This window comes from Gouania willdenowi, chromosome 3 (assembly GCF_900634775.1).
Source record: "Gouania willdenowi chromosome 3, fGouWil2.1, whole genome shotgun sequence".
NCBI classification, from domain to species: domain Eukaryota; kingdom Metazoa; phylum Chordata; class Actinopteri; order Blenniiformes; family Gobiesocidae; genus Gouania; species Gouania willdenowi.
Window position 1 is genome coordinate 19,102,014 of NC_041046.1, and position 19,795 is coordinate 19,121,808.

At 39.1% G+C, this 19,795-nt stretch overlaps 2 protein-coding genes across 11 annotated transcripts in view; both read right to left on the reverse strand.

The window, feature by feature from the left end:
- Nucleotides 1-13,764, reverse strand: part of trpm7 (transient receptor potential cation channel, subfamily M, member 7) — a 52,100-nt gene extending 38,336 nt beyond the window's left edge. The window contains exons 1-4 of one of the 7 annotated variants that reach the window (XM_028443091.1): nucleotides 13,564-13,764; nucleotides 4,343-4,422; nucleotides 3,348-3,386; nucleotides 789-996 (exon numbers count right to left, since the gene is read on the reverse strand). In XM_028443091.1, coding sequence (XP_028298892.1) covers nucleotides 789-996; nucleotides 3,348-3,386; nucleotides 4,343-4,422; nucleotides 13,564-13,566 — 330 coding nt within the window. In that variant the 5' untranslated portion in view covers nucleotides 13,567-13,764. Of the gene's footprint in view, nucleotides 1-788; nucleotides 997-3,347; nucleotides 3,387-4,342; nucleotides 4,423-5,135; nucleotides 5,367-13,563 lie in introns of those variants that run through there. The other 6 variants (XM_028443089.1, XM_028443090.1, XM_028443093.1 and 3 more) reach the window with 6 other exon arrangements.
- Nucleotides 13,765-18,070: 4,306 nt separating this feature from the next.
- The window catches only part of sppl2a (signal peptide peptidase like 2A), a 30,710-nt gene continuing 28,985 nt past the window's right edge, over nucleotides 18,071-19,795 (reverse strand). For all 4 annotated transcript variants that reach the window (XM_028436728.1, XM_028436719.1, XM_028436701.1 and 1 more), the window contains one exon: nucleotides 18,071-18,504. In XM_028436728.1, the coding sequence (XP_028292529.1) occupies nucleotides 18,464-18,504 (41 nt within the window). In that variant the 3' untranslated portion in view covers nucleotides 18,071-18,463. The remainder of the gene's footprint in view (nucleotides 18,505-19,795) is intronic.

A 19,795-nucleotide genomic window follows, 5' to 3' on the forward strand; every position in this document is an offset into this window, starting at 1 on the left:
TGGGCGATTTATCGAGATTCAAGATATATCGAGTTTTCCATTTTGGTGATATCGAAAATTACAATATCACCTATATCAATATATATATATATAGTTTTATAGCTTATTTTGGATTACAAATACAATTCAACATGGCTCAAAGACTGTTTTTTTCTGTTACTCATCAACCAAAAGTCACATAACTAAAATGAAAACATTTCTATGGTTTTGGACCTCAGGGATTCTAAATATGATGCCTATTTGACAGTAACCATGACTGCCATCGCAATATTAGAAAATCCAATCCAAACCAAATCCAATACTGGAAAATATACCTGTGAATATTTAAAATTGAACATTTAAGTCCAAAAATTTCTTTATTTTACAACATAGAAGCCCGACATCCCTAATCCTTAATTGATCAACTAAATCAACTGTTAATAAATGTGCCTGTGTGGCGTGTTTGCATTAGCAAATTTAACCTTGAATTTTCATGGTCAGACAGATTTATATCGTATATCGCCATTTTGAGAAAAAAATATTGTGTTTTGGTCCATATTGCCCAGTCCTACTAATTATTTATACCATATTAGATCACACTAATATATGGATGTGCAATTGTTTTTTTAATCATCAATAATAATTCATATGTACCATCAAATCAACATGTCTCATTTATTTATTTTTAAATGACCATATTAAAATGTTTTTCCAGCTACATGTTCTGAGACCCCCATGTCCATCCATTATTTTTACACAATACACATTTTCCAGAAAAAGCTCTCAATCAGAAGTAGTGGCACTCCTACCTTGGCTCTGTATGAGTGAGACCCTCCCTGGAAGTTGATGACACCATAGGCGTCGGTAGCACTGGCCTCTGTGTGTTTTTCCACTGACCACTCCTCCAGCTCAGGCATGGAAAGATTGGCATTTTCACCCAACTTCACATCTGAGTATTTTGTGGCCAGGCTGGCAGTGAAGCCAGCATGCTGCCGCACCAGCCGCCCACAACAGCACCTTAGAAATGAAGACAAGGTTTGGACAAGATTATACAATCTGCTTTTGAACTCTCCTAAAGAAAAAAAATCAGATGTTACATTAACAAAAATATATTTGTCACGAAAAACATTCTTTTTCCGTTAAATGATTTAAACACTGTTAAATAAATAGAGGGACTGATAAAACACATTCTTCATGTTGGTCACCTCAGTCCTTTGGCACACATTAACACAGTTATTGTTGTAACTATTATAAATTGACAACAGGGGTGGAGTCTTCAGAACTGTCAAGTGTTTGCATGTTCTCCTCATGTTTGTATGCTGGGTTATCTACTGGTAGTTTCCTTCCATGGTCCAAACACATGTAAGCAAAGTTTATTGGAATCGCTAAACATTTGCATTTGGCTACATTCACACTGCAGGCAAATTCGACCCAAATTTTATCTTTTTGTCCATACGCAACCTGTATCCGATCTGTTAAAAACAGTCTGAACAGCACTATTCCGATTTTTTCAAATCCGACCCACGTCACTTTCATATGTGGTCCTAAATCCGATACACATCTGATTTTTTGCAACGCAACTCCAGTCTGGACAGCCGAGGCACTTTCTATCCTACATCATTACCATGCGAAAACGTCAATTCTGAGTTAAAGTTATGAAGTTCTGACTTCTGTTGGAAAGAACATTAATCAATGGGACGCACAGTCCTACACTGGACGCCTAAATATTTACTTCCTTAAACACCGTAAGTGCTTGCGGGTTCATGAGTCACCTTAGGACCTCTTCTGCACATGTGGGTCACTTCAGGGTCGCATTCCGTTCATACTCCAAACTGATTGAAGACACATTTAATATGCAATATGAACGATCACAAAAAATCGTAATTGTGCATTAAAACCTGCAGTGTGAACATTGTGTTAGTGTCTGTTTGGGTGATGGCCTTGCTATAGTCTGCATTGCATGGCGTTGTATTCAGGTCGTACCCTACCTTGATTAGATATTTAATTAATGATAATGCAATGCTGATGTCTTTCAGTGAGGCTTCCAAAGACATGTGAGCAAGGTTAATTGGAGTCTATGTTGAACGTGGGAGTAAATGTGCTAGTCTATCCCTGTGTGGTAGACCAACTGGACTCTTCACCTGTCCAGGCACAGGGTGTAACCCACCTTGCACCCTGAGTCAGCAGGGATAACCTTCATAACTGTGAACAGGATTAGAAGGAGAAGAGGGTGGATGATCCTGTGACTCAGCTACAGCTTTAGAACTCAGGTGTTAAATTACACCAGCAGCACGGTAGCATACAAGATGGCACAAATGTTCATGTACATCCTCTAGGCCATTGATGTGACAGTGTTTTGTTTGCTAAGGTGCAGTCAGACACATTGTTGGTGTATTTGTACTATACAGCTAAAAGCATTTACCGTATGCTATTTGCAAACACAAAGCAGATCTGAAATAACTGCTTCTTTTTTATGTGATCAACAGAATGGTTTTCTAAAGGGCCAAACATACTCCTTTGGAATGTAGGCGGACCGGACACCATGCTTAATGTCCGCACTCAGAGCTTCCATAGTCGAGCACACCGGGAGTGCACTACCGCGTAGTAGTTTCTGTGAAATCCTAAATTTCCCACAATCCTTAGCGCTTTTCTTTAGTCCTTGTAGTCTTTCTGGGACGTATTTTAAAGGTGTCGGTACATTCGTAGCTCGTCTGCTTGTTTCTCCTCAAAGCTCGTCTCCATCTATTCAGCTCCATTTCACCAGGCGGTGACATGCAGGTCGGTGTTACATTTAACGCGGGTCAATGTGAAAAATATATACTGAAGAGGTTTTTTGTGTGACACCAAGTACGCAGAGTGCCCACTGGTCTGGCGGGCTTCCACACTTACTCTGCACGGACCTCCACGGACGTTCCACTCGAGTATGTTTGAGCCTTGAGAAAAACTTTAGTATGGAAATTCTGTACCCTACCCTAGTCCTACCAATACTGAGTTTGTGGCAGCGCTCTTTATTTTGAACTAAAAAAAATACCAAAATGCATTGCCATAGAGTATGTCAGGAGTCACTAAAGCAGAAACCTTGTTGTGGGAAAAGGCTGAAAATCCCAAGAGAATAAAATTAAACCATCTACTCATGTTTATCAACTACATAAAACAAGACACACTGGTTCTCAAGTACCCATAAGACCTGACACACAAAGCCTGGAATTTAATTGTTTCCTCAGGACTATTGGTGTTTGCAGAAATTACTAGCTGAAAGAATTTTTGCTCCAGGCTTTTGGGCTGTAAATTAACAAATTAGTGAGATTCCTCTTCCGCTAATCCTGTCAGGTAGCTGTCTGGGAACCAATGACCCTAAAAACTCTTACCGGACAAGCTGCTGGCAAATCTGGCATCCTGGAAGGCATCTGAAAGGAATTTGAGGACAACATTTCAATGTAAAGTGGATTAACAATGACAGAGAATATAAAAACTGGTGATCTTAAGTAGCAAGTAGTTGACAGTTCTGTCAGTTTGGCAGGACTTTCACCAAAACAGTTATGAAACCTCTTCCCATGACTGAGTGCAGTCACATGCAGGCCTTTGCTCTGAAGTTAAATGAGTCAATGCTCAAAAACACTTCTGAATCATCTACCAGTAGCGCCACAGTTAGTGAATACAATTCTGTCTGTGAATAACTGATGTCAATGTAAGCAGAAAAAAAAAACAAGGGATCAACCAGCTTCATCGTGAGTTTATGAGCCAAAACACAGAGTTGTTTATTCACAAAGGACACACACGCACACACGTTATGAAGTACTTGATCATAATGGACCAAGAATTACTCATGGCAATTTATTCTTTCTGAATCTCAACAATACGATCTATGGTAAGAGCAGCCGGTACCTTTCAGTCTGCTCATGAATTTCCTGAAAGACGAGTCGCAAGCCAACATACCATACACATTTAACACTGCTTTGACAAATTCCAGTGAGTCGGCACAAAAATCCACCCATAAAACTGACAATAATGTTAAGCAGCAAACTTGATATGCAAATGCATTTTAAAATGAATCAGAGCATAAATAAACAACTAACTAATACAGTTTTCAAGAGAGGCCTTTAAGTCCTTTCCTAAGCAATAAAAATATATAAAAATTGTTCCCTTAAAAGCAAAAAAGAAAACCATAATTCATTGCTTCATCACTGGTCTTTACTCTCACTTAACTCTGTGTTTACAGTTACAGACGTAACCATTAAAACAGACTCATTCTCCACTGCAAAGCAATGGTTAGGCCTTGGCTTTACTCTAACACACACTGTGCAATTACACTGTTTCCATGGCTATCACCTGAAAGCACAGTGTAGTATGTTGGTGCACCTACCTGTGGGGGTCCTTTGACACTGGAAGTATGTACACACATTCCCTCTTGGTGAAAGTGCTTTCTATCCAGGGTTTCTGGGACTGAAGACAAAAACAGAAAAACAACAGCAGATGATGGTTGCCATGTTTGTGGTTATGGTTTCAGTGTGATTACCTTCACTAAAGTTGTAATGTTGTCAACAATGCAGGAAAAGTACAGGAATAACAAATATTGTTCATATTAAAACTATGTTTACTGCTACAATGGAATTCCAAACATCATAAGAGCCAAGGAGTATTGTTCAAACCCTAATCCAAGATCTAATATGAAAATCAAAGACGGTGGGAGTTACATATACATTCATGAGAGCTAGAGTTCTGCTTTACCGAGTTACATTAACAAACTACATCTAGATAATGATATTCTGACATGGCATTTCTTTTTTTATAAACAAGGAATGTCATTAAAGGAATTTTCAATGAATGCCCCGTGCCCTTTTGTTCCCCTCAAAGAAATCCAGGAGCGATTAAAAACACTAATCCCAAACCCCAGCACAATGAAGCTAACTTGCCAACAACATCAATGGCTTTACAGTGAAGCATTCAAACAATCCCTAAACTAATAACACAGAAAGCTTGTTATTAGGAGCACAGTGGAAACAGGTAAGCACAATAAATAGATTCCAGATGTTTCAAAAAAAACAAAACATCCGAAGGGCCAGGTTCAAGCTCCCTGAAACATTTGTTTCACCAACATCTCAAACAGCTCATCCCCCTGCTTAATCAGAGACACCGAGCCAATCCTCCGCATGTACCTGGATGTCCTCCTCTTCATCTCTGTGTTTAAGGGCTTTGTACAGGAACATACCAAGGATCCTTCAAGCATATCCTGGAAAAACCACAGTGACCTCAGCCTCCCCTGAGCACCAGATCATCTAGAAACACTTGCCATGTGCAGGTGTCTGAAGGAGTGCTCCCAGAGCATAAAGGATCCAAAGTCTACAGCGCAGTGGTTACTCTATAGATCCGGTCTGAGTTAAAAGCTGAGTGATCAGTGATAGGTACAGTGTTAATCTGTAAAAAGCCACTCAAGGCACAAAATGAATGTGTCTGGGACCAACTAGATATTATACTTTAAGCAGGGGAGAAAGAGGTGGAGGCGGTGGGGGTGTGAGAAAGGCTTAGTGGATGAGCAGAGGCCTCAGTGATATATACCCAGTTGTCTCCTGACGACACATCACCAACTGTAATTCATGCAACACACACAAAAAGCTCTCCAGAGGCACTGCACTGACTTAATTATTAGGCGAACACCTAGCACTTTAAAAATGTGCCAGCACCATGGAAACCTGTGAATCCAGCAACTTTATAATACAATCAAGCCCAACAGAGCCAATACAGTGGCTTTATAACCTTACTGGAATACAAAATACAAAAAGTAATATAAATTAAACATGTTCTCTCATAAAACAAAGTGAATTTAAGTTCTTGATGAAAAGAAGCTTTTGAAGTCTGTTGAGCAGCAGCACTGGCTATGTTCACAGTGCAGGTCAATTAAGGTTTTTTTGCCCATATCTGATTTTATTTCATGCCCATGTACAGTCCAAACTGATAGAAGACTCATTTAATGTGCAATATTAAAAATCAGATTTTTCAAAAATATCCGAATTGAGCATTAAGACCTGCAGTGTGAATGAAGCCACTGTCAGCACTGTGCGCGTCTTTATCTCTAAATGTAATTTCTTGTGTGCGATGCTTTATTCCCACATCTAAGTAAGGCTCCTTGTAACGTGGATCAGGGGCTGACTGGGGGGGAAAGTAGCCCGGGAGTCATTGACAGACCGGCCGACTTCATGTGCGGTGTGGCAGCCAGCCAGCTAGCTAGCCAGCAGGGCAGGCAACACAAGTTTTATATCCCTTGATGAAAAAAAACTGCATTTGATGTTGCTATGGACCATAATCATATAGTAATTATTAACTTGAACCCTTAAGTAGCCTAGAGTAAAATAATCAGAATCAGAATTCCTTTATTGGTCCCAAGGGGAAATTACAGCAGTAGAGTGATTTTACAGTATGTAGTGATTTTAATGCTAGCAGGTCATTGATATAATAACATGTGGCTCAATTACTAATCTTACAGAATGTGTAAATGTGTCCCATCCTGCTGCTCTTTAGGAAGGTAAACTCTCTGTCCCTTTTTACAAGGTATTTACACGAGTTCTTTGTTTTTTTTGCCATAGTGTTTTCTTACATTCATCTCTCTCTTCTGAGCTGTTTGCAGGTTTGTTGCCGCTGTCAGCACTAATCTCGCGGGAACTGCCACTCAGGCCATTTCAGGTGGCAGTTCTTGCGAGGATAGTGAGGTTCAGTTTAGTAAGACATCTTCTAATTATTATTACATTTAAATTCGGGATAATTACGGAAAAATACTATTGCAGGACGATGGCCCAGCGGCCCATCGGGGAAATCCTCGGTGTCCCCGTACGCCAGTCCACCCTTGAAGTGGATCAAGTACAGTTGTGATGAAGTGGATCTGAATAAATCTCAGTGAAACATGCGCTGACAGACTCTAAAGCCGAAAATAATGTTTCCGACACGTAGGATTTTTGAAGGCTTGCGTCAATGCAGAGGGCTACGCATAACTATGGCGTTGATGTGATGCAGAAGCAGATCGCATTAAGAGAGAACTTTTCATTGTTTTCACTCCGTACTCCATCTCAACAATACAGTTTGTATAAGATAATCTTAAATAAAGTGATTACAATGATGTAATCACACAAAGGAAAACCTAAAACAAAAAGTAACATTTATTCATGCTAAACAAATAAAAACTTACTTGCTGTACAATAAATAACGCATAAATAAAATTGCCTAAATAAAAGCTTAGGCCAGATGCCCCTTTCTTCCAGAAGTAAGTCTCAACTCTGACTACAATAAAAAGTTCAAGGTATACGGTACATAAAAAAACACTTCTGTTCTGTTCATAAATAAAATTGCCTAAGTAAAAGCTGAGGCTAGCTGCATTTTTTCCCAGAAATTACAAAAATAAACTGTAGACAAATAACACAAATTGGTGTTTTGTGTGATTTTTGAAAATAGAAACTTGTTTTAATCAGTGACTACAAGAATAACTTAAGGCATACAAAAAATAAAGCTTCTCTTAATAAATAAAATAGCCTAAATAAATGCTTAGGCTGGCTACATTTTTCTCTCTCATAAGGTGCCATTTATTTTGTATGATTTCCCTACAAATCACATAACAAGGGTGAACACCTCTTGGGCTTGGTGTATAGGATTACACAACCCACAATTGTCCATGTGGGATTACGGTCCATCAGGAACATCTAGGTTCTTTGCAGAAAAACAAGCTGATCTACATGTTCTGAACTGAGATTGCATCGCTGTGCTGTCACAATATCTCCAGCAGTGGAGAATACTCTTTCCACTGCAACACCAGTACCAGGGATGCATAGGCAAGTAGAGGGAAAGCTGTCTCATGGTTCCTCCACCAACAAAGGGGATCTTCTGAGAGAGTGGATCAGCCTCCAGGTACTTATTCAGCTCTGGTGTTCACACACTCATATATATATATATATATATATATATATATTCTTTTTTTTTTGTCACACAATATATCGTCCCACTTTTAATACACAGACCAGTATAGCAAGTCACTCTGCACCAAAATAGTGACGGAGTGAGAAAATCCCTTGTCTTTCCACTATCAGCTGAACTAATGAGTGATGTGAGAGACACCCCACAAATTCGACAAAACGTTCTTTGAGGCCTGTGTAGGAATGCTTTTATCAATTTTGCCTGTTTGTTTGACCCCACTCAGTCTGACAGAGTGAAAATGAGGGCGACTAAGCAGAGCTGCCGTTGGCTAACCTGTAACCATAGTACCTGGGAATGTCAGGCAACAAAAGACTTTATCTCAAGAATAGCTGCCAAAAACACTCACACACACTCATTCGCCCACTTCCTCTCTGAGCTCCAAGCTTATAAATGTACCAGACGCATTTTTGTTCCTTGCAAGACACAACTTCACTCTGACAGTCATATATATGTGCAAGAATTAAAGAGTTCATGCCAAGGCACACAATGATAGTTTACTCTTAAAGCCCATTGGAAAGCTGTTCCTCCTTTGCTTTTCTTTTCTCACAACATCTAACAAGGCAGGCTCCTCTTCCCGTTTTACCTTTGGCACTGGCATGTGTAATACAGGGTGAGATAACATCTGGCCTCACTATCAAGCTCATTATTTGAACGTTTAACCAGTTCAGGCTCTTGGTCAGGTCTCGCTTACAAAAGAGTTTCAATCTCAAGGAACATCCCGGTGAAATTAGGTTGAATAAGAAGTCAAATTAAAAAGAATGAATGCAATAGGGTCAGTGCATGAGAGAGTGATACTTCTTCCTCTGAGAAGAACAATAAAAACAGTTGGCAATAACTGGAGAGTGGTTCAAGGTGCCTAATTTTAAACACTGTATACTACAGGGTGATAGTTTAAAATTCAGCATAAAAATGCTTATTCAGAAATGAAGGAGCTACAATAACTGCAACTTCACTGAACTTTGACTCTCAGCAAGGATTCAGAACTGGGACATCTTCCACGGTACACTGAGCTAAAGCTCCTGACACAATATTTTCTCTGCAATACCCTTCATTTCTCACTTCCAGTCTCTTTGAATGAATAACAATATGAAGGCTTATAGCAATTCAAAACAGTGGTCAATTTATTACTATTACAATGGGGCAAAAAAGTATTAAGTCAGCCACCAACTGTGCAAGTTCTCCCACTTAAAAAGATGAGAGAGGGCTGTGATTTTCATCATAGGTACAGTACTTCCTAATAATTATAATGGCAATTTAATCATAGGTTTGATTGAACATGTAAAATTTTCCCATTAAAGTTTAAAAATATGCTGCAGTCCAAAAAAAGATAAAAATGAACGTTTTGATCTCCTTTGATAGACTGGCACCATGTTCAGGGTCTACCACAACTAGCGGAGTGCTAGAGATAGGCACTAGCTGACCCTTGAGACAATGAACAGAAATAAGCGGGTCAGAAGATGAATAAATAAATGTTTTGATCTAAAAAAAAAAAATAAGGCAAATTGTTCAAATGCTTCCTTAACATCTTATCAATCTCTAGCAAACTTGAGGTCTTCACATGAAAAATGTGTGAGTTTGAGTAAGGTTTGGAGGTTTTCTTCTTCAGGTGTCAAAGTTTTTTTAGTTCAGTGGTCAAACATAGACCAGTTTGATCTGAAGTGGGCCGATTAATTATAGGTCGGAAAAACAAGCTCATTTCAACATTAATGTGCCTTAGTTTTAAGTACTTCTAGTATGAATGATATGTAAGGCACCAACAATATCCACGCAATAAGTGACACATTCACCTAAATGTCCATGATTTTGTGATCAATTATTATGTAGAATAGTTTAAGTAACATTGCAGGATTTAAAAAATAATAATTATTGAGTTCATTTAACAATTTGAGATTAAAAATGACTGCCATCATGTGCTATAATAAGCCCTGGGCCTTAGAGCTGATATCTGGAGTTTCTGAGAAATCTGTTTATGTATCATTCATTTGAAATGCAATCAAAATACCTAACTAGTCTTTTACTATGGTCTACTGCCGATTGTTATTCACACGTTAATGCATTAAAGTCCCGCCTTCATCCTATAGACCCCTATACAAATGGAAACGAGCGCCGTGATTGCCCAGCCAATAGGCTTTGACTTCCTGTAGCGGAGTCTGTCAATCAAAGTGAAAGCGGAACTGTGCACTGAAACAAGGTCACGCATCACATCAGCAAACAGGTAAATATGATTTTGGCTCCTACCTGACCCATAGACCTAAATCAATGTGACATGATGCGACCTTGTTATGTTCCGCAATACGTGTGCAGAAAAGTAGAGGCGTGGCTTCTGGTAGATTGGGAGAGGCAGTGGGAGGAAGTGAGGCTGTTTAGGATGGGACATCAAGACGTTTCTCAGAAACTCCATATATCAGCTTTAAGTTTGACATGTGATTTTCAGTTTTGTCTTTGGGAAATAATGCTTCATTTATGATGAAGGGTAAAATTTTACAGGATCATTGCATGTCATAAATGTGTGCTTTATTGAGTGCGTATGTTTTGATATCAAATAAGTGATAAATCACAAGCTCTCAGATTGTGACCGGCCTTATCACTCTGATTTCTTTATTACAACTTTTAGATAGGCTGGAAAAGGGCAGCACAGAGAGGCCAACACGATCATGAGATTGAAGTGTGACTCCTCTCTGGCTTTAACACTTTAGCCCTCTGGGCAAAACTCCCACAGGCTGTTCAGCGTTATCTGAAACTATGTTAGCATGCCAGTCCAAGAAGCTGAGGAGCCCGTTGCTTTAAATCATGTGATGGCTTTTCAAGTCAACATTTGGTTACGATGAACACGTGAGCTCAGGTGGAGAGGTTAATAAGAGATGCCAGGAGAAAAATCACAATGGAGTAGCTTCTATAGATGTGATGTGATTAATCTAAAAAGAACATATGAATATGTTCACTTATGATTTTATTGACTTAGCTTTGTTCTAATGCAGTACACACAAATATTCTTCACCATAGAAATCAGCTGGGAACAGCTGGGGAAAAAGTCAGTTTCATTCATAAAACCAACACACTGTGACTAATTGCACTTTAAAAAAAAAAAAAAAAAAACCAGTCCTGTGCCACTGGAAAAACTTAATCAGCCATCTTCAAATGGCATTGTGCGTGCTGCGCGACTGGATCACAGCGCAAGATACCAGAGCTCAGAGATGCACACCACAGTAGGTTCACACATATAATTACACTAGCAGTGCCACAGTCTATTCTGGTGAACAACAATGTGATAATAGACCATTTTCTACTGTTTCTGAGGGTAACAAAAAGCCCAAACCAATGGCCTCTCAAAACACCCACTGTAGCACAAGATAATTACTTTCACAATAACGTAATAGCTCCTTCTCAGTTTGATGAGAGGAATGATGCAAGATCAGTGTAAATCAAAAAATACAGCGCTGAAAGCATCAGCAGCATCAATCCTTTAGAGAGAAGCTTGGACATGTAACTGATGCAGGTACCGCTAAGTAGCTAGCCTGCCTTAAGTCTATATGAAGATGCTAAAAAGACTAAATCAATACACCAGTTCAATCCAGGAGAATGACTAATCTAAAACAAAATACTTCATAGAAGCTGGAGACAATCCTTATTGTCTTGAATCATTACAACTACATCTCATAGATGGAGGTTAGTTAAGGTCAAAGTGAGGGTGGAGCTACAAAAGGAGCCTCTAGCAAAAACCATGTGATAGATCACTATTACAATGGTAGAAATGACTTGAAACAGTATATATTCTACTGTCCTCCAGTAGGTGTGTGGCCTTACCACAAGAGAATATTTATTTCCACCAGTTGCTTGAAAATACAGTTCACGACACAGCACACTATTGTGTGGCTGCACAGTGGTTTCAAAAGGCCTGCTCTAATAACAGCCAAACTAATCACTAATGTCACCTTTAATATTAGCAAATAATACATGATGATCTAGGCACAAATATGACTAAAGACGCAGGAAAGATCTAAGGATGCGGTAGGTTGTAGCAGCGGAGGGAGAACTAATTGATGCATTGTCATTCTGATATAATAATCGGTACATACATTTTCAGTAATCATTTATTAAAACAGTAAATTAAGAGTATGTATTGTATAATCGAAGCCTACCCTTTCTGGTTAGTGTTTTTATTGTATGTTACAAGTGAGGATACTGCTGTGTAACCTCTGCTGGTTTAATCACAGGTAAAGGAGCTCATTTTGTCTCATTTGTCTAAATGGAAATGCTATGGTTTTTTTAAAAAAAAACAACTGATTTTCATCAGTGGTCAAGGCTTGAAACAAAGAAATGCTGTGGGGAAAAGTGCATTTAGATGCATTGATTAATCAATTTATAATCGTACTAGAGGTGTCCCGATCCGCTATTGATATCAATCCGTTATCAGCCAGAAAACGAATATCGGATGGCATCTAAAATCACCGATATAAGGTCTCCGATAAAATTTTCCCATCCAGCACTTCGATCCACAGGTGACTGTGGTTCACACTCCAACAAAGTAACCTACTGTTGCTGACTATTGTTCTCTGAGTAACATCACTTGATCAAGCCTTTTCTATCATTCCACACTACAAAACAAGTAATAAATGTATGTATGATTCATGCTGATATCGTATTGGATCAATATCGGGATCAGCCAATATGCAAGGCTGCAATATCGTCATCACATCGGAAGTGTAAAAAGTTGTAACGGGACATCGCTAATCGCTTCACAGTCCCGATCATTGTAATTGAATCATGAGGTGTCTTACAATTTCCAGCCCTAGGTAATTTAAACTTAGGTTATTTAAATACATTACAGCCACAGTAGAATCAGTTTTCTTTAAGTTCCTCAGTTTCTTCTCACAGCCTAAGAATAAAGAATAAATGACAAGTCATTCAATAATTAAGAGCTGTGGCTCTTCAAGCATCTCTGATCTATTGACAGTAAAGGAAAGGATCGGGAAATCCTGAAAAAATTATCTCTTCCTCTATAATTATCCAAGAACACTAAGATGCTAAACTAAAAGGTATAAACAGCAGTTTTGGGACAGGCCTCAGTCGTGTATGTGTTCCTACCACAGCTGTCTGGAAGCTCTTATTACAAACACGCAATTGCCACATTATTTAAACAGCGCATTGACTTTGAGCTGTCAGCCTCTCAGTGCGGCTTTGACATGTCACATGTGTAGTCTCACATCTGGACAGATGTTTAAAACATGTCTCTGACACATGCCAGCTTCTTCCATGCTGTGTTGTGTTACTGCACACACAGTGTTGCTAGCACAGCTACAGCTGTCGAGGCTAGTTAGCATGTAGCGCTAGCGAGCTAGCTATTTAGCCTGCTAACGTCACGCCCGTGTGCGCTGCAGGGGTTTCTTTCCGAGTGTGTGTGAGATCGGGAGCCATTACATGTGTGCTAAATATCCCCATTAAACTGTCTGGTTAGTAAACATAGAGGAAAACCTGGGGGAGTCTGGCAGGCTGACAGCCGAGAGGCATCACGCACAGCGGGGAGGTGCCACTCACAGCCCCGGTGTGTCACGACGGTGTTGAGCGCTAGTTTAAACTCACCATAACCATGACTAATAGAAGGCAGGCTGCTTTAACAGAGTCACATACCATCCTCTTCACCGTTGAGACGCAGGAAGAGCTCCGTCGTGGCTTTTATCCATCTATCTGCGGTACCCTCGGTTAGCCTTGGAAGGAAAGCCCGTTGGACGTTGGAGAGATCCACTGCAGCTTCAACGGAAGGTTGCTTTTTCATAATTGTGCGACTCCAGACTGACACTGCGTGACGAGCAGGCTGACTCAGCCAGGCAGCCGTCACATGGCCGAGGGGGGGCGGGGCCAGCGGCCACATGTGCGCTTTGTTTTACTCCGAAAACCCGCAAACAATCAGAGACAAACCCCGCACGGATGGAGCTTGGACTCGTCCTTTCTCTGTACGACCACACTAACACTAACAGGGACGGCTCCTGGTCACGGTGTGTTTGTGGACAGGTAATTCTTACATCCGAGGAGGACGTCAGGAGTGTCAGATCAGAGTGAGATGATGGAGGTAGTAAATAGCCATCGAAGGCACCTCACGGTTCGATTCGATTAAACAATAATCATTACGATTTTCGATGCGAAGCTAACAATTCCACCACACATAAGTCTTTTACTTAAATTTGATATTCTCATATTTAACAATACAGGACAAATTAGATGTATGTAATGTGGATCTCAAGCAGGCATAAACTGGCGTCCCAGGGGCCACATGCGGCCCTTGGTCTAATTTTATGCAGCCCCAAAGTAAATGTACAAAATGAAGGAAAAAATACACAAAACAAGAGCAAAATATACAGCAAAAATACAGCATAACAAGACAATACAGTAAAAGACAAGAGGGAAAGACACAGAAAATACTCCAAAAACACACAAAGCTACTACAAAAATGAACGAAACGACAACAGTAATACACAAAATTACTGTGAAAAATATTAAAAAAATGACAACAAAAGTACAAAAAAAGACAAGGAAAACACAAAAAATGACTGCAAACCCACAGTACTAACAAGCAAGCAAAACGAGAATAGAAATACACAAAAATGACTCCAAAAAATTCAAAATGACAGCGCAAATACACAATATGACTACAAATGACATATTTTACAGGAAAAATACACAAAAGAACAACAGAAATGCACAAAATGCCTCACAACAAGTAAGGCAACCACAAACATACACAGAATGACAGAAAAACACAATTATAATAAAAACTCATTGTTCTTTCCTGTATTAATGCTCAGATCGCTCATTATTCTCAATGCTGACATGAATGTTAATCATGTGGCCCTCTGATCAAACAAACACATTTTTATGGCCCCACTGTGATAAAGGTTGCCTACCTCTATCTAATTACTCCATGACTTTGATGTTTTAGACCAAACAGTATAAGGCCTTTTACCTGCTTTCTGTTAAGTGTCTTGCGATAACACGTGTTATGAATCGGCGCTATACAAATAAAGATCGATTGATTAGTGAAGTTATTTTGATACGTGATGGCCTCTTTCAATGGCAAAATAATAAAACAAGAATAACAGAAGAAAGTTAATTTGTAATTTTTAACATATTTAAGGTGGGTTTTTTTTTAACTAATTTTTTGTCTCTCCCACAAGGTTATTCTTCTCTTGCAGCGTCCAATACAAATACATGCAAATGGACAAATAATCAAATTAGACAATGATGACTTTTAGCGCCTTTTGGGACAGCCAATAGCTACTTTCCTTACTGAGAAATTGCCAACACGGGATAGAGAGCAGGGACCACAGCGAAAGTTGAGGAGCCCCTTTTCCAGAGAAGTGCAGCCTTCAGTTTACCCATGTCTTAGACATGTGATGGCACAGAGACTGGAGTGTAGCAACATCAAGTCCCCTCAGAGAGAATCTTCTCCAAAGCAGGGCAGATAAGTACAAAGACAAGAAACAGGATCACTTGGTTTTTCTCAATGCCAATCTTCACTGAAGGAGAAAACTGTTATCCGGATGCAGATTTTTTTTCTTTTAGTTTTACACATTTTAATTATACTTTGTTGTGGGATTCTGTAAGCTGCTGTATGTTGTTTTAGTGCTCCCACACTCGGGAGGATGCAGGGAGGGTTGGCCTGGAACCCCAGTGTTTCAAATGGGAGCCACCAACCCCTGTGCTGAAGGCCTCAATACCTAACACACCTACACCCCCACTCACGCACACACGATAAGCACCCCTGCACTAAGAAATGTTAAATGCTAAATAAATAGTTTTATTTGTACAAATGTATGTCTTATCAGTTTTAACCCTAACCGCCGCTGCAGCCTAGAAGTCTCACTCTGAACTGAGTTAAAATTTTGAGAGCCCTGCCTTGCTCCGCCCATACGGTACCCATAAAAGGTTCGGTGAATGCCCTTAAAGGTGCAGTCCGTAACTTTCAGATCCCTCCCTCCCTGCTGCTCTCTTGCTCTGCCTCCAAAGTTCCTCCCTCAGAGGAGCTAACAAGCTAACGTTAGCCCAACAACAACATCACAGTAGTATAACATGCACTGTTAAAAGCATATTACTGCAGCGCTTCTCTCTCTCAATGTGCACACACCAATCTGTCAGCAGCAGCGAAGCAACACAGTGTCACTCACAGCAGCCTACATGAAGGCTGCAGTGATGGCAGCGTGCGCACAAACAACACATGCACTACAGAGTTCTAGTGTAACAATTACAAATCAAACATAATGTAAATCAAGCAGCAGTCATTTCCTTTCAAGCAGACATGTCGCCAATTCCATCTTCTAGTCCTCCAGACCATACACTGTAAAAAAAGATGGCGCTCCAGGCACTACCGTGCTATGAGCATTGCTGTATTTTGGCCACGGCGGAAGGGGGCGGGGGCTGTGAGCAACAGCTGTCAGACAGCCCATCAAACACAATCCTGGCTCTGATTGGTTCTTTTTGCTTGGTCATGGTGCATTCTGGCAATCTGTCAAAGGCTGCAGGAGCAACAGGGGGGGCTCAATGAGCCTGTTTTTGTCACATAAACTACTAGTGAATAGTGACAGCTTTAGCAAATATGACAAAAAGTCACTTTTATAAGAGTTAAGCACTGCACCTTTAATAAATGTTCACGAATACAAATTTCAGGGTGGACCGAGGGGGAAAACAAGCAAATAAAACAAATTTCAGTCAATGAGAGGTGGAGGTATTAATTGTTGAGGTGGACACGCGCAGGAGAGCGTCATTTGGTGACAGTGAGCATTACGAATGATAGAATAGAAATGTAGATCGCTTTGTGTTGCCTCAGAGTGTCAGACTGTGACTGAGGTGACAACAAAATGGGTGTTTCCTACAGTGCGACAACTTTCGAGTTGATTGTGATTTAAAACAGAAACAGGCGTGGGACAAGTATTCCATACACAAGCGTTCGCCCTTGTGTACAAGTCTTAAGAGTTTTTTTTGCATATGCACTTCCTGGTTTTTTGGTTTTTAGCGTACGCCAGCTTAAGTGTGCTTACCTTGGCACACTTTTATAAATGAGGTCCCTGGTGTTTTTGTATGTTATGTGGTTGAAGAGTAATCCTGACAGTAAAATAGTAAAGGGCTTTTAAATTCAAGTAAAGCAAACAGAGAACACAGGTAAACACTCCAAATGTAAGTACTAAACAAAAAGTTAATATAATATTTCAATCTCACTGCAGACCAAACACACCTGAGTCAATTAAACAAACACAATGTGTGTTTCGTGCATACACAGTCAAACACCAATGGTGGTAGAGAAGCCCACCGCGTTTTTGCAAAAAAAAAAAAAAAAAAACAAGTTAAAAGTTGACAGGAATTTTTAAATTGTGACTTATGTGTTATTATAAGCCATTTATTAACTATACTTAAATGTAGTCTTACAAAAAGGCACAATCTTGAAATACGGTTCTAACAAACAAACACACACACACACAAATACAATTAAAATAAATATCAATTGTTGTGCAAACATGGCCGAGGGGTGAAACCAGGAAACTCGGAAGCTTTAGTGATTGACAAGCCTACAACAAGGAAAACATGAAAGCTATTAGTTATTTTCATAATAGATATTCGATTTTAGTCGGTGTACTGTTTCGACCAGCAGTGGGCATGCAACTATTCTAGCAGTGAAGAAGAGATGCTATGCTAGCAGACAGAGATAATAGAGAAATGTGACTTTTACAGATATTCACGTAATATTACAGATATTCTTGTCATGACCCCATTTTTACATCACAAATTTCTGGTGACCCCAGATACTTTCTTTCACTAAAATTAGTTTATGTTATTATATTTGTTATACTGTGTTTCACATACGGAGTAGTATTAGCGCAAAAGTGACAATATGCACAGATGCATTTATACTGCATTTTATTTGAACTAGAATGATATTTGAGAAAGTGAAAGTATAGAATACAGTTGCTTGAGATTGTGTGTGGTGTTTCAATTTGAAAAATAATTGATTTTAATCAGCAATTTTTTAATTATTATTAATATATATTTTATTGGACCCCATTTCATTCCACATGGGGTCACAACCCCAAGGTTGAAAAACCCTGGCTTTGACAAAAATTATGCATAAATAAACAAATGCAAGAAAACATAATAGAAGTATTTACTTTTAATATAAGGCAATGCATGAAACCACGTTTCAGAAAAGCAGTTACAGAGGGGCCTCGAGTTATCCAATGTATCACAGCATATTAATTAAAACCCACTTTGGCAAATCAAAGTCCCTAAAACAAAAACATCAATCAAACAATTGAATATTTAAGCACACTCTGTATCTGCAGTATATTAATCAAATCTTAAGCAAAGTCTTCAGTGTTTTCCAATGTGAAGCCTGACAGTGTTTCAATCATCCCTTTGTTAACACAGCATTTACCAACTTTACCACAAACTTCAACAAACTTACTGGTTCAACATTTTTGATCAAAAGCTCAAGGCCCCGTACTTCATCAAATAAAATAAAAAAACAATTAACATTTGGTGTACATTAGCATTTTTCACCTTCTAAGCATCCATCAGGTCTTCCCTCTGAAAAAAAGAGAACACAATTAACAACAGTCACAAAACGAACATTTTAAGATTAGAGCCTTATTACAAATTAAAAAGCTAGAAAATGAGTCAATAACTACATTCATGCCACAACTCTTTCACATTCACAGCAAGCATCAACATGCAGATGGACATGCGTGCACGTTTTGAACTGCAGGAAGGAAGAAATGTTACATTTGCAACTGAGTTCAAAAAAAAAAAAAAAAAGGATGAAAAAGATGAGTGATATGATGAGTAAAAAAGAGATAACTATAAATATAGCTAAAGACACATGAAATGAAATTGAACAAAAGTGTTGGTGCTATTTCCAAGTCAACTGTTCAATGCTTGAAGATTGAGTCCTGTCAACTAGAGACACCTGGTGGTCAAAACGCGAACGTTCTTCCTTATTAGTATTTATCAGAATCCGTGTACCCCTCGTTCTTTGGTTATTTAATTTTTAAAACCAAATAAAAATAACAAATAAACAGTGTAGTTACTTTGTTTTACTGACTTAAAACCAAAACAGAAATACAGAAAAATCAAAAACCTGTCAAGCAGCGTTTTTCGGTTTTAAAATTGTGTGATATTTGGATGTTGAAGGGAAACTAGGACGAGAGCTTCATGTTTTAAGCTCACCACACAGAAGGACCCACAGACGGGGTAGGACTTTTACTCTGCTGCGTTTGATGAAAATGATCTTGTAGCATGTTTGTCCAACACCGATGGCAAAGAGGCATAATTTCTAGCTTCTATTATTGTATTGTTTATTTAATTTTATCTTCATTGCACTATTTTTCGGGTGTCTTTCCTGTGTGTTGCCTTCTGTCATCTTTTTTATTGCACATTTATTGAGCTGTCATGACAGTAAATTTCCACACCGCGGGATGAATAAAGAATCTTTATCTCTAATTTGTGTGTCGATGACATTTCATGAAGAGTTATTGATGCTAGAAGTACAAATCTGTGAATATCGTGCCAACTTTACCGAACAGTGTGACGGTCCAAATAGTATCCAAATAAACAGGTGACTGACTATCAATTGTGAGGCTGGTGTGAGGAATAGATGTTAGAACTTCTACGATTTGACACTTTTTCAAAAACAATTACAGCTTTTTTGAAAGCAGCAAAAAATATTTATTTTGCACGTTATAAATACCACTAACCGCAGCCGTCAACACACACGGTAGTTGATCACAAGAAACGAGGAGCACCAATAGATTCATTACACCACCTCTGGTTCCTTTAATCACGTATCATGTGCATGTTTTACGTAACATCCATTTTAATT